The 14,890-nt window shown below is 41.8% G+C and overlaps 1 protein-coding gene across 2 annotated transcripts in view; it reads right to left on the bottom strand.

Annotated features, from left to right (window-relative positions):
* Positions 1-14,890, bottom strand: part of BZW2 (basic leucine zipper and W2 domains 2) — an 87,072-nt gene that overhangs the window by 58,409 nt on the left and 13,773 nt on the right. For both annotated transcript variants that reach the window (XM_038767786.1, XM_038767777.1), the window contains exon 2: positions 91-155. In XM_038767786.1, coding sequence (XP_038623714.1) covers positions 91-148 — 58 coding nt within the window. In that variant the 5' untranslated portion in view covers positions 149-155. The remainder of the gene's footprint in view (positions 1-90; positions 156-14,890) is intronic.

Below are 14,890 nucleotides of genomic sequence, written 5' to 3'. Positions count from 1 at the left end.
GAATCAATATGAAATGCATGGGATTCAGCTGAACTGAAGACCACAGGTTATGAGAACACTCAAAGACATAATTTAAAAAATCCAACGTACCCCTTTTCCGTGTCTTGAACCTCTGCCCTGTTAACACTGGCTTCTGATGCTTATTCATAAAATTTCTGAAAAAAACAGGAAAGAAATGAAAATTAAGCTTGATAAGCATAATAGAACTTGGTTCTAATGACAAAGCACCAAAACCTGGGTTGAAATAATAGATTGTGAAGACCCTCCACTGAACTTCAGAAGACTGGTAGAGCTGCTTTTTAAAATACATGTGATTTTATAGAAAGTGATTTTATAAGCGATTCCCATTGAAATTATAAACTAGATTGGTAACCAAATGACTTTAGACTATTATACCAAACTACCTGTCATCTTTATTAAATTTCATAGAATGCCAGAAGTTTCCTGGAAATAAATGAGGTTGTGGGGATACCTGACACTGAACTGGAAATGGAAAACTTATTATGAACTGTTCTTTCCTCACAGAAAAGACCCCAGGAAAGGGAGTGACCTAGGCTTTCCATCTGAAACTATGTAAACACCATAAAGCAAAAAGAAACCAGTAATGATTTAAGAAGAATTCACTGGGGACTCGGTGCAGCCATGAGGTTTCTGATCCAGCTAATTATGAAGGGATTGGTGGTTGGCACTGGAAAGAATAATCAATAAGTGATATTTACTGAGATGTTTATTGCCGTAGGCAAAAGGATGGCTTGGGTGGGGGAAGGGGGGAGCTGCACATAGTAAGCGCTCAATAAATATGATTGATGATGATGATGATGAAGGAGGGAGGAAGAGATGGAGAGAGGGTGAGAGAGATGCTCACCCTCTGAACTGGAAAGGTGAGCTGGACTTCCTCCTATATCACAACATTCAATTTATAGGCTAGTCAAGGTTAGCATAATTTGGACACATCATAAGGTGGACTAATTCTCTGGAGAAGACACTAGGAAAAGTCCAAGAAAAACATGGAAGAGGCAGATCAACAGCTAGAGGGATAGAAATCATAACAACAATAACGGAAGATTCGCCAGTAAGGTGACGGATTATGGCAGAAGGATGTTCTTGAGACAATATGTCCATAAAGTCGCTATGAATCAGAAACACCTTGATGGCATTTGTTGGCGATATCACATGGCAATGGCCGGTTCCACGTTGGGAGGCGGTTAACAAATACCACAATTTGGGAAGCAGCGTGACTTAGTCGATAGACCATGGGCCCGGGAGTCAGAAGGACCTGGGTTCTAATCCCGGCTCCACCACATGTGTGCTGTGTGTGATCTTGGGCAAGTCACTCAACTTCTCCGTGCCTCTGTTACCTCATCTATAAAATGGGGTTAAGAGTATGAGCCCCACGTGGGGCACGGACTGTGTCCAACCTGTTTTGCTTGAATCTACCCCAAAGCTTAGAACAGTGCTTGGCACATAGTAAGCACTTAGCAAATAGTATGATGATGATGATTATTATTATTATTATTACTACTAATAATAATCATGGTATTTGTTGAGTGCTTACTACGTGCCAAGCACTGTTCTAAGCACTGTGGTGGATAAAAGCAAATTGGGTTGGATACAGTCCCTGTCCCACATGGGACCCACAGTCTCAATCCCCATTATACAAATGAGGTAAATGAGCCACAGAGAAGTGAAGTAACTTGCCCAAGGTCTCACAGCACACAAATGGAAGTGCCGGGATTAGACCCCAGGTCCTTCTGAGGCCCATTCATTCATTCAGTTGTATTAATTGGAAAGTAGAATTCAGCAACAAATGGAGACAATCCCTGCCCACAATAGGCTTGGGCAAGTTGCTTCACTTCTCTGTGCCTCAGTTCCCTCATCTGAAAAATGGGGGTTAAGACTATGAGCCCTATGTGGGACAGGACTATGTTCACCCTGATTATCTTGTATCTACCCCAGCCCTTAGTACAGTGCCTGGCACACAGTACATGCTTAACAAATACCACGATTATTATTAGTACTAGTAACGGTATTTACGAGGAATAAATGGAGGAAAAAATGACGCAATGGCTCTGAAGCAGCTCACAATCTAAGAACATGGCAGGGGAGTGGAGATGGGTGACAGAGCCATTGGCAAGAATGAAAAATAAAAAACATTAACAGTATAAAGGACAAGGACAGTGCTATATCAACAAGACGGATAGGGCACTGTGGATAGAGGACTAGCGTTTCAGACTCTTTGGACTATAGCTTTTTTCCCTTCTCTGCTCAACTAAAACCCTCTAACTAGACCTTGCAGTAAATAAATCCCTTGAGATGACTTACATTTTTCACAAAAAAAGCATAAACCATTTCCCTGTGAATAACCCAATCAACCCGTGTAATGAGGAACTCCAGGCTAACTAATAATGGATGGTGTGATTTGGGGATAACATCCTTCTACGCGGCCTCTCTCCTCCCCTCAAAGTGCATTTAATGCCCAGATGATCTGCAAAGCATCAACTCTGACATTTTATCCATCAAAAGGGGGATATCTAGAGAAGCAAAGATTTGCAGTAACAAAGTCTGGATACACGTCTGAAACCAAGACGCTTGTTGTGAAAGGATTCGTGGAACAGCAATGCAGTATATGACTATCTGTCATTCCACGGTTATTCTTTGGCGCTGCCTTCTTCTATATTTAGCTTTAAGTGTGCAGCACTATAATCAGCTTCAGCAAGGGTCAGGCTTTATAAGGTACTCACTAAAGTCCTGGATCAGGAGAGGCAAAGGCACTTTGAACAAGAAATTGCATAAGCCAGACCCTGGGAAAAACAAAGCTCAATCACATTTAACTCTAGAAGCAACACTTTCATACAACTTGAAGTATATATATATATTATATAGGAGCATTTATAGTTTTCCCTCTCAAAACAATGCAAAAGCTTTAAAAATATAAAATAAAAAATAAGTAGTAATCTTCTAGGCAAAAATTCTGTATAATCTTATATTTATTTACAACTTCCAGTATAATGATAAATGCTATTTCCCCCTCAAGACTGTAAACTCCTTGTGGGCAGGTAACATGACTATCAACTCTATTGTATTTTCCCAAGTGCTGGGTACAGTGCTCTCAACACAGTAAGCACTCAATAAATATCCGCGATTGATGGATTTCCCAGGAATTCAGAAACAAGCACTTCCATAATAATAATAATAAATAATAATAATAATAATGTTGGTATTTGTTAAGTGCTTACTATGTGCCAAGCACTGTTCTAGCACTGGCAAGGGGGGCGGGGGTGATACAAGGTAATCAACGTTGTCCCACATGGGGCTCACAGTCTTAATCCCCATTTTACAGATGAGGGAAACTGAGGCACAGAGATGTTAAGTGACTTGCCCAAAGTCACACAGCTGACAAGTGGCGGAGCCGGGATTAGAACCCACAACCTCTGACTCCAAGCCTGTGCTCTTTTCACTGAGCAACGCTACTCTACACTCACAACTATACAGGTACAAAATGGTTCAATTGCCTCAAAGCAGCCTAGATAGTCTTTTGTTTCTGAAACCAGAGAAGAAAATCAAAATGTCTCATGGATTTGAAAAGATTTCAAATCGTTCCCCCTTTCAGAAATAAATTATTTCCAGATGTTCCCTCTCATCTATCATCTATCCTGTTCCCTATCAGGATGTTTCCCCAGTGAGTTAAATTCCTATAAAGGTGCTCAATATTTAGGAACTTCAAGAAGCACCATGGCTCAGTGGAAAGAGCACGGGCTCGGGAGTCAGAGGTCATGGGTTCTAATCCTGGCTCTGCCACTAATCGCCTGTATGAATTTGGGCAAGTCACTTAACTTCTCTGTGCCTCAGTTACCTCATCTGTAAAATGGGGATTAAGATTGTGAGACCCAAGTGGGATAACCTGATCACTTTGTATCCCCCCAGTGATTAGAACAATGCTTTGCACATAATAAGCCTCCCAGACTGAGCCCCCTCCTTCCTCTCCCCCTCCTCCCCATCCTCATTCCCCCACCTTACCTCCTTCCCCTCCCCACAGCACCTGCATATATGTATATATGTTTGTACGTATTTATTACTCCATTTATTTATTTATTTTATTTGTACATATTTATTCTATTTATTTTATTTTGTTAATATGTTTTGTTTTGTTGTCTGTCTCCCCCTTCTAGACTGTGAGCCCGCTGTTAGGTAGGGACCGTCTTTATATGTTGCCAACTTGTACTTCCCAAATGCTTAGTACAGTGCTCTGCACACAGTAAGCACTCAATAAATATGATTGATTGAATGAATGAATGAATAGTAAGCGCTTAACAAATACCATCATCATCATCATTATTATTATTATTATTACGTCACTACTCTTAGATAATTGTCTACAGTTCAACAAATCAGAGAAAATGTCCTGAAAAATCAGCTGGAAATAGTCCAACATCTTAGGCCAATATTGGCTCTAACCTTAGAAGAAGCATGGTCTAGTGGAAACAATATGGGGCTGCCTGTCAGAGGACCTGGGTTCTAATCCCTCTTCTGCCACTTTGCTGTGTGACCTCGGGCAAGTCACTTAACTTCTCTATGCCTCAGTTTTCTCATCTTCAAAAAGGGGATCCAATATTGTTCTCCTACTTTGCTAGCAAGTCCCATGGGGGACAGAGACTGTGTCTGATCTGCAAATTCTTCATCTACCTCAGCATTTAATACAGCGCTGGGTACACAGTAAGCGCTTTACAAATACCACAATTAACTTACTCCATCCTGGCAGACAGTAACATCTATCCAAGGTGTTCTTCACGGGACCTCCGCTAACTTCAGCTCTGGGGTCCTGATTACTGTCTGAAGCCTAATTTTAACAAATGAGCAAGAAGCCAAAAAAAAAGTACACAATCCCTACAAAATATGGGCAATCGAAACAACGTACTCCGAACCAATGGCGACAGAAAACACAACTGTGCATGAAGCAACAGCTGCTTGCATTACATTTCCATTGTTTATGATCTGCGGTGCAGATCACTGGCACTATATTTCATTTTTCTACAGATTCTCAGGACCCAAGTCTTTGAGGCTCATCTGTCATTTACACCCAGATGCTCCATGCTCAAAAGCAGCACATCCAAGACTCTTAAGATTTCCAAAGAGAAGAGTTTTATACCCCTTTCTCTGTGAGAGAGCGATGGGCATTAAAAGGAGATGCCAGGAAGAGTTTATAGAATAATAATAATAATAATAATGGCATTTATTAAGCGCTTACTATGTGCAAAGCACTGTTCTAAGCACTGGGGAAATTACAAGGTGATCAGGTTGTCCCACAGGGGCCTCACAGTCTTAATCCCCATTTTACAGATGAGGCAACTGAGGCACAGAGAAGTTAAGTGACTTGCCCAAAGTCACACAGCTGACAATTGGCAGAGCCGGGATTTGAACCCATGATCTCTGACTCCAAAGCCCGGGCTCTTTCCACTGAGCCACGCTGCTTCACTAAGAATGCCAAATAGTTGGAACTGTAGATTTTGAAACTACTTTTTCTCCCCCTCTATTCTTGATATTTATAGGGAGTTGACAAAACTACTATGAAAAGAGAAAGATCTACTTTCATTTCCATTATAAAGCCTTATTTGCTATGAAACTATTACAAAATTCTGTTCCCTCAACAAAGTTTAAGTGTCTTAATTTTCTACTACAATAAGGAATTTCTTGGTTAGTTGTACTTGGCACCAAATTCCATAAACTGAGAGCCAAATGATGGTATTTATTGAGTGCTTACTTTTTTTTAATGGTACTTGTTTAGTGCTTACTACACACCAGGCACTATACTAAGCACTGGGTAGATACAATATAATCAGATTGGATGCAGTCTCTGTCCCACATGGGGTTCACAGTCCTAATCCCCATTTTATTGATGAGGTAAACTGAGTCCCAGAGAAGTTAAGTGACTTGTCCAGGGCAGTGGCAGTGGCAGAGCAGTGATTTGAATCATGAGAAGCAGCATGGCCTAGGGGCCAAAGCCCGCACCCAACCCCAGTCATCCCATAGAAGGGATCGTTGGATTAATGAGCAGACAAGACTGCTACCCATCCTGAGGTGAAACTCAGAGCAGGGGCCTGGAAGTGAGAAGGTCACTTCTAATCCCTTCTAATGAGAACCAGCGTGGCTCAGTGGAAAGAGCCCAGGCTTTGGAGTCAGAGGTCATGGGTTCAAATTCCGGCTCCGCCACTTGTCAGCTGTGTGACTTTGGGTGAGTCACTTCACTTCTCTGGGCCTCAGTTACCTCATCTGTAAAATGGGGATGAAGACTGTGAGCCCCCCATGGGACAACCTGATCACCTTGTTACCTCCCCAGCACTTAGAACAGTGGTTTGCACATAGTAAATGCTTAATAAATGCCATCATTATTATTATTATTATTATTATCCCAGCTCCACCACATTTCTACTGTGTGACCTTAGGCAAGTCACTTCACTTCTCTTGGTCTCAGTTCCCTCATCTGAAAAATGTGAATTAAGACTGTGGTGGGACAGCGACTGTGTCCAACCTGATTAACTCTACTCCAGCTCTTAGAACAGTGTTTTGCACATAATAAGCACTTAACAAATACCATTATTATTACTTCTTTTAGGGAGATCATTCATGAACAAAAGATGACAAGCAGCCATAAAACAACACTTTGGAAAACAGGCACTCTTGTTAAAGGTCACCAAGGCAGTGCCACGCTTCTCCCATGCCTCAGTGTCCAGGGCACTGCATTCAGGACAAAGCCCAGATCACTGGAGAACAGAACAGACAGCTTTTTCTCTCTTTCGGATCACAAAGCAACTTAAGTCTGCTGTGACTGATGCTTTATAGCCAATAAAATGGCTAAACTACAGCTCAAGAGCTGAACAGGTTAATGAAAAGTCTGTCTTCGGGCAGTAAAGCACTAATCAGCACCTTAATAGATGGGAAGATTGTGTGCACCTCCCTAAGACCTCATTTTATTAATAAGGAGGGTTTCAGATTGTTCATTCATTCATTCAATCGTATTTATTGAGCGCTTACTAGTGCAGAGCACTGTACTAAGCGCTTGGGAAGTACAAGTTGGCAATATATAGAGATGGTCCCTACCCAACAACGGGCTCACAGTCTAGAAGGGGGAGTCTAGATTGTTGGGAGATGGAGTCCCTTTGCCATCGCTGTGGGTCACGAGTGTTTGCTTATGGTTTGCCCTTCATCCGTGAATCTCATATCAATGATCAATACTTACTTCTTGACTCTGTGGGTATGCCGATATTTACTGAGTGCTTACTGTGTGCAGAGCGCTGGCCTTAGCGCTTGAGAGTATGATGTAACAGAGTGGTTAGATGAATTTTCGAGAGCACCTACAGCCCCAAGCAGTGGCTCTAGATGTAACATGAACACATTGACTCAGCCCCCAGACTGAGCCCCCTTTTTCCTCTCCTCCTCCCCATCCCCCCACCCTACCTCCTTCCCCTCCCCACAGCATCTGTATATATGTTTGTACAGATTTATTACTCTATTTATTTTACTAGTACATATTTACTATTCTATTTATTTTGTTAATGATGTGCATTTAGCTTTAATTCTATTTGTTCTGACGACCTGACACCTGTCCACATGTTTTGTTTCGTTGTCTGTCTCCCCCTTCTAGACTGTGAGCCCGTTGTTGGGTAGGGACCGTCTCTATACGTTGCCAACTTGTACTTCCCAAGCGCTTAGTACAGTGCTCTGCACAAGTAAGCGCTCAATAAATACGATTGAATGAATGAATGAATGAATGACTAGAAGTAACATGGCAGAGCAGATGAGTCCAATGCCAGCTTTGTGGAAATCTACGGGCTGTCCACTGGAGATTTCAGATACAGGCATGCAGTAAAACCAACCTGTCATGGGTAAGATAAGGGTATAGTTTCCTCTCTCACACTCCCTCCACTCTTCATTTCCTCTCCGCCCATCTGTCCGGGTGGCTAGATCAATTTTAGCTCCTCTGCTTATTCATTCATTCATTCAATCACATTTATTGAGCACTTACTGTGTGCAGTACACTGTACTAAGCGCTTGGAAAGTACAATTCAGCAACAGTTAGAGACTGTCCCCACCCAGCAACGGACTCACAGTCTAGAAAGGAGAGACAGACAACAAAATAAAACAAGCAGGTGGGGAGGGCACAAGATGGGGGGGGTGGGGGGGTTCAGGTAATTTGCGTTCTAATATGTCTGTTTATTGTTCTGTTGTACTCTCCCAATCACTTAGTACAGTGCTTTGCCCACAGTAAGCATTCAATAAATACAATTGGTTGAATGAATGAATGAATAATCCTGGCTCCTCTGCTTGTCTGCTGCGTTACCTTACGCAAGTCATTTAACATCCTTGTCCCTCAATTCCCTAATCTGCAAAATGGGGATTAAGTGCCCATTCTCCCTCTCCTTTAGACTGCACCCCACATGGGACAGGGAATTTGTCTGATCTGATTGCATTATCTATCCCAGAGCTTGGCACATATTAAGTGTTTTACAAATACCACAAACATCATTATTATTATTATTATTATTAACATCAATCGTATTTATTGAGCGCTTACTATGTGCACAGCACTGTACTAAGCACTTATTATTATTATTATTATTATTGTTATTATTATTGTCTGAAGTACAAGGGTTCTAATCCCAGCTCTGCCACTTGTCTACTGTGGGACTTTGGGCAGGTCACTTCATTTCTCTGGGCCTCAGTTACCTCAGGTGTAAAATAGGGATTAAGATGGTGAGTCCCATGAGGGACAGGGACTGTGTCCAACCATATTTTCTGGGCAGAACACTGGACAAAACACTTGGGGAAGGGCAATAAAGTCAGTACACATGATTGCTATAAGGTCCTGGGGAGGAGGGATCGTGAACACCAACCCTAATAATAATAATTATGGTATTTGTTAAGCACTTATTAAGTGCCAGGCACTATACTGAGAGCTGGGATAGTCATAAGGTGATAGGGTTGGACACGGTCCCTGTCCCAAGTGGGGCTCACAATCTACGTAGGCAGGAGGACATGTATTTAGTCCCCATTTTGCAGTGGAGGAAACAGAGGCCCAGAGAAGTGAAGTAACTTGCCCAAGGTCACATAATAGACATGTGGCAGAGCTGGGATTAGAACCCATAACCTTCTGACTCCCAGGACAGTGGTCTACCCACTGCGCCATGCTGCTTCTCTCAACTTCACTATGTTGTATTCATTCATTCAATTGGATTTATTGAGCGCTTACTGTGTGCAGAGCACTGTACTAAGCGCTTGGGAAGTACAAGTTGGCAACACATAGAGACGGTCCCTACCCAAAAACAGTCTCACAGTCTAGAAGCTGTACTCTCCGAAGCACTTGGTTCAGGGTTCTGTGCACAATAAATGCTCAGATAATAGCACTGATTGATTGCCGAGCATCTCACGATCTGGTGGTTTTCAGCACCATCGCTGGCCACCATAGGTTCAAGATATTTTCTTGATGGCAGGAAATCCACTGAAATGCCTACGGTGCTTTCAGTATTGTTTTCAATCTGGGAACAGCAATAAAACTTCTGGCTCCGAGAAACTGCTTCCCCAAACATGGCCAAATATCATAGAAGATGCATTACTATTTTCTCTGTGGGCTGCAAATAACAACGGAGTTTATGACAATCAGTGACAGTTTGAGAAGTCATTTGCTGAATACGCCTTAAAACTGAACCGTACAGTGCAAGTTCAGACCCTAAATAAGTAACTAAGCTCTTCCGACATTCAGGAACGAGGAATAGGACTTAACAATGGAGACTAAACTTATAATCACACAAAAACTCATCCTTGCAGAAAATCAATAGGATGCTCAGAGATCTGTGGGGCTTTTTCCACCAGAAACACCTGATTCAACTCAATGCTCTACACATAATTTTCTCCCTACTATGTGCTTACTATGGGCCCAACACTATGCTGAGCACTGGGGCAGATTTAGGACAATCAGATCAGGCACAGAGTCTATCCTACACGGGGCTATGGTGTAAGGGGAAGGGACGAGTATTTAATCCCCATTTTACAGTTGAGGAAACTTGAAGCACTTAGAAGTTAACTGGCTTGCCCAAAACAGCTGGTAAGAGGCAGAGCCGGAATTAGAACTCAGCTCTCTTGAGTCCCAGGCCTGTGCTCTTTTCACAAGGCCATGGTGCTTCATGCTGCAGTTCCTATTAGCTACTGCAGAAATCTACTTTAAACCAGTTTCACCCTTTCTTAATGATCCCGCTTTTCCCCACTATCCCCAGTTGTTAAGGCTAAAATATAACACTACCCATGGGAAGCATATTTTCCCTTGCGGGAGGGAAATAAATCACTATTTTTACATTGAAGGACCAGTTGCTGTAATGTGAGATATTATGGTTTTGGGTTCCCGTCTTTTCCCTTCACTCTCCTTCAACACTCTCTGGCTGCTTCTGCGGGTCCACAACCCAACATCGCCACCACCACCACCCTGTGAATTCCCATTTGACAGATGTAGAAACTGAGGCACAGAGCAGTTACATAATTTGTCCAGACTCAGAATATTCAGCATATTCAGCGAATGACTTCTCAAACTGTCAATGACTGTCATAAACTCCCTTGTTATCCGCAGAGAAAACAGTAATGCATCTTCCAGACTCAAGCAGTATGGTCTACTGGAAAGAGCCCGAGCCTGAAAGTCAGAGGACCTGGGTTCTAATCCCAGCTCTGTCAAGTGCCTGTGTGTGACTTCAGGTAAATTGCTTACCTTCTACGGGCCTCAGTTTCCTCCACTGAAAAATGGGGACTAAATACTTGTCCTCACACCTATTTAGATTGTGAGCCCCACTTAGGACAGGGATCGTGTCATTCATTCAATCATATTTATTGAGCACTTACTGTGTACAGAGCACAGTACTAAGTGCTTGGGATGTACAACCAACCTGATTACCTTGTAAATATCCCAGCGCTTCGTACAATGCATAACACATAGGAACCACTTAACAAATACCACAATAATAATAATAATAAGCTCTCTTCAGTCTCTTGCTTAGTGCTTTGCACACAGAAAGTACTCAGAAAATACCATGGACTAATTTTACACTCTCCTGCCTGAATCATCTTCCAGAACAATTAGATTGCAAGAGCCCCATGTGTCTAATTTGATTACCTTATATCTGTCTCAGTACTTAATACAGTGCTTTGCACCAGTAAGTGATTCACTGATACCAAAAATTGTTCTTAACACACACTGATATCCCCAAGTTATAGCAAACAGAGATATTTAATCACACATTTGGAAAATTGCTACTCTAAAGAATTTCTTGGCTTTTAATATCCAGAAAATGGGGTATAAATGAAGCTCACCTATAATGGTGTACTCAAGTTACAGTGTTTTGAGAACCTATTCTCTGAGAATAAATTCCCTAATAGCCGCTTTGGGGAAACTGTTGCATGTTTATTCATGCAGCTCATTAACATCTCTAGACTTCAATTTTGAGACTTGAAAAACATGAATAATTTTCCTTTTGGCTCGGCTATTAATGCATTTAAGGATGAAAGACAAATAAAAATAAGACAACTGTCTTGAGAGCCAGAAGCTTTTCTTGACACGGGAAACAATAGTCAATTTGTTAAATACTCTTATAGTACTTCTTTTGCTGAGGGAAAATGTTAAGCTCTGAAGTTTCTGACTTGTTTTTTTGTGGTCTGCTAGTAAAGAAGGTAATGGAGGAGTTGACTAAGGGCGGGAATAGTTGGTAGAAGGCTTCAGTGCTCACGGTTTGGGAATTTTACGTCGATACAAGTAGCAATTTTAAGTCGATACTATGCAGGCATTGGAAGGCAGGGGTGGGATCTACCATTTCCACCATACTCTTCCAAGCGCTTAGTGCTCTGCACAGGGTAAGCGTTCAATAAATGCTACTGATTACTGGTTGCTAGACCCTCTGACTCTCAGAGCCATGATCTTTCCACTAGACCATACTCCCTACAGGCTAAAGCAGCTGCAAAGGACCTCGAGTGGATTTCCCTCAAGGCAGCTGCAGTTCAAATGGGAAACCCAGACCTCAAATTCAATCCTCCAAGCTGGCCCAAGACCACCTCAATTTTCTCCTGGGATTCAGGGAGTTGGCCGGGCCACAGACATGCCTGTTCGGCAGTTCATAAATTGGAATAACTTCCCTTGCAATTTTGAATTTTTCCCATCAACTCTTGAACTTTCGATCGTTCAATTTTGCCTCAGTGCTAAGACCAGACCCCTCCCCACGGTAATTTAGTTCTTCAACAACAAACTGCATCGTTTCGCCTAAAATAGTTTCCTTGCCCCTGAGGGAAAGGCAAAAGAGAGCAGAATTGGAAGCTGACTGGAATGACAACAGACAGGCAAACAAGAAGTGTCAAAGCTCCTCTCCAAGAACAAGAAGTGTCAAAACTCCTCTCCAAGATGGAGCAAAGCTCCAGTCCTATTTGCATACTGATTAATTCCTTCCCAAACATGGATTTGCTATCCAACTGGATGCAAGCAGCTTGAATTGGGGGAACAACTTTTACAAATCCTCATGTTCTGGGAAATAAGGTTCTAATTTTAACCTGAAATTCATGGAAAGCATTCAAGGGCAGGGTGTCATGGTGGGGCAAGTCACTTAACTTCTCTGTGCCTCAGTTACCTCAAATGTAAAATGGGGATTAATATTGTGACCCTTATGTGGGACAGGGACTGTGTCCAACCTATATTTTAAACTCAGTATTAACTTGGATTTTTTTTCTTCTTAGATTTACTGGGGGTTTTTTCCTTCATAATTAAAATTCTTGACAAGTGATATATATTTCCAATGAAATTTCTCCTGGGAAATTTGGATTTTAGCCACAACTGCCCCTAATCTGGGTGTTTGAGTCCTGAATATTTATATTATATTTATTTATTCTATTTATTTTATTTTGTTAATATGTTTTGTTTTGTTGTCTGTCTCCCCCTTCTAGACTGTGAGCCGGCTGTTGGGTAGGGACCGTCTCTACATGTTGCCAACTTGTACTTCCCAAGCGCTTAGTACAGTGCTCTGCACACAGTAAGTGCTCAATAAATATGATTGAATGAATGAATGAATGAACCTGGTTAGCTTGTATCTACCCTAGCACTTAGTACAGTGCCTGGCACATAGTCAGCACTAAATACCATAAAACAAAACAAGAGGACCGACTGCATCATTTCCAAATGATTCATTCACTGCAACAGAACGAGGGCAAAACATATAAACACCATAAACAAATATATAAGCAAAGCAAAATGGTAGTTCACAGCAGGAAAAGATTCACAGTAACATTATTTATACATCCCAAACTATGTCTGCTGAGCAGTGGAGGAAAACACATTAAAATCCTTGATGCCCTGAAAATCTTAATGCCCATAAACATCTCTTCCCTAAGAGGGTGCGAAACTTGTTTACCAAATTGCACCCTTCCCACCTCCACTCAAATAAACAATCATCTGTAAAATGGGATTAAGAGCCCTATGTGTAAAAGGGACCGTGTCCAAGCCAATTTTCTGGTATCTACCCTTGTGCTTGGAACAGTGCTTGGCACACAGTAAGTGCTTAACAAATACCACAGTTAAATATTATTACTTATTGAACACTTGTTGTGGGTAGAGCACTGTACTAAGTGATTGGGAGAGTAAAATGCAAAAGAGAGTAGGCACCTTCTCTACCCTCAAGTAGTTGTACAATCTAGTGAAGGACATAGATTTTAAAATAAATTCAGACACCCAGAAGATGTCACGAAACCTGGATCATTCATCTTTGGAAACAGCCCGGCAAGGAGCAACCCATGTGCAGCACATCTTAAACAGTGAGACTTCTAATAAAAAAGTGCATGCCTCTGGAAGAGTTTAGGACTACTACTATTGCCATCAAGGAAGTTACAGAACTTCTTACAAATCATTTCAGGTCTTCTAGAAAATGCACTTAAGAGGTGGTTTCTAGGTCAGGCTGCCTGATAAAGTTCCAGGAAAAAATACCATCCCCTTAGGTGCCCTTTTCCTGGGATTTTCCAATGGTATTAAGACACTAATGCTAGGAAAAGTCCTGGGAAAATGTGGAAGAGGCAGACCAGCAGCTAGGTGGCAAGAGACCATAACAACGAAAACGGAAGAACTTTTATAAAGGTCGCAGATTATGGCAGAGGGCAGGACATTCTGGAGAAAGTATATCCAAGGAATCGCTATGAATCGGAAACAACTCAACAGCACTTAATTATAATAATTTGAGTGCTTGCCATGTGCAGAAAACTGTAGTAAGCACTTGGAAGAGTAAAATACTGAGCTCATGGATACTCCAGAGATGGACCTCCTAATAGTATGAAATAATACACAATCAACTTCCTCAGGACAATAGTTCTACTACTCCTGATAACAACTAGGGTATTTGCTAAGGGTGTTCTGGGTACTAAGTGTTGAGGTAGATAAAGGATAATCAGATGGGACACAACTGAGGCACAGAAAAGCTAAGTGACTTGCCCAAGGTCATACAGCTAGCAAGAACCTGGGTCTCCTGACTCCCAGTCCATCATCATCATCATCATCATCATCAATCGTATTTATTGAGCACTTACTATGTGCAGAGCACTGTACTAAGCGCTTGGGAGGTACAAATTGGCAACATATAGAGACAGTCCCTACCCAACAGTGGGCTCACAGTCTAAAAGGGGGAGACAGAGAAGAAAACCAAACATACTAACAAAATAAAATAAATAATAATACATAATAAATATGTACAAACATATATACATATATACAGGTGCTGTGGGGAAGGGAAGGAGGTAAGATGGGGGGATGGAGGTACGATGGGGGGGATGGAGGTAAGATGTGGGGGATAGTTCTTCTCTAAATTTTTCTAGGTCTTAGGAGACTGCTCTG

The sequence above is a fragment of the Tachyglossus aculeatus genome, chromosome 2, assembly GCF_015852505.1.
Source record: "Tachyglossus aculeatus isolate mTacAcu1 chromosome 2, mTacAcu1.pri, whole genome shotgun sequence".
In the NCBI taxonomy this organism is placed as follows: Eukaryota; Metazoa; Chordata; class Mammalia; order Monotremata; family Tachyglossidae; genus Tachyglossus; species Tachyglossus aculeatus.
The sequence above is the reverse complement of the archived record's forward strand: the minus strand, read 5'-3'. Positions and strand labels throughout refer to the sequence as shown.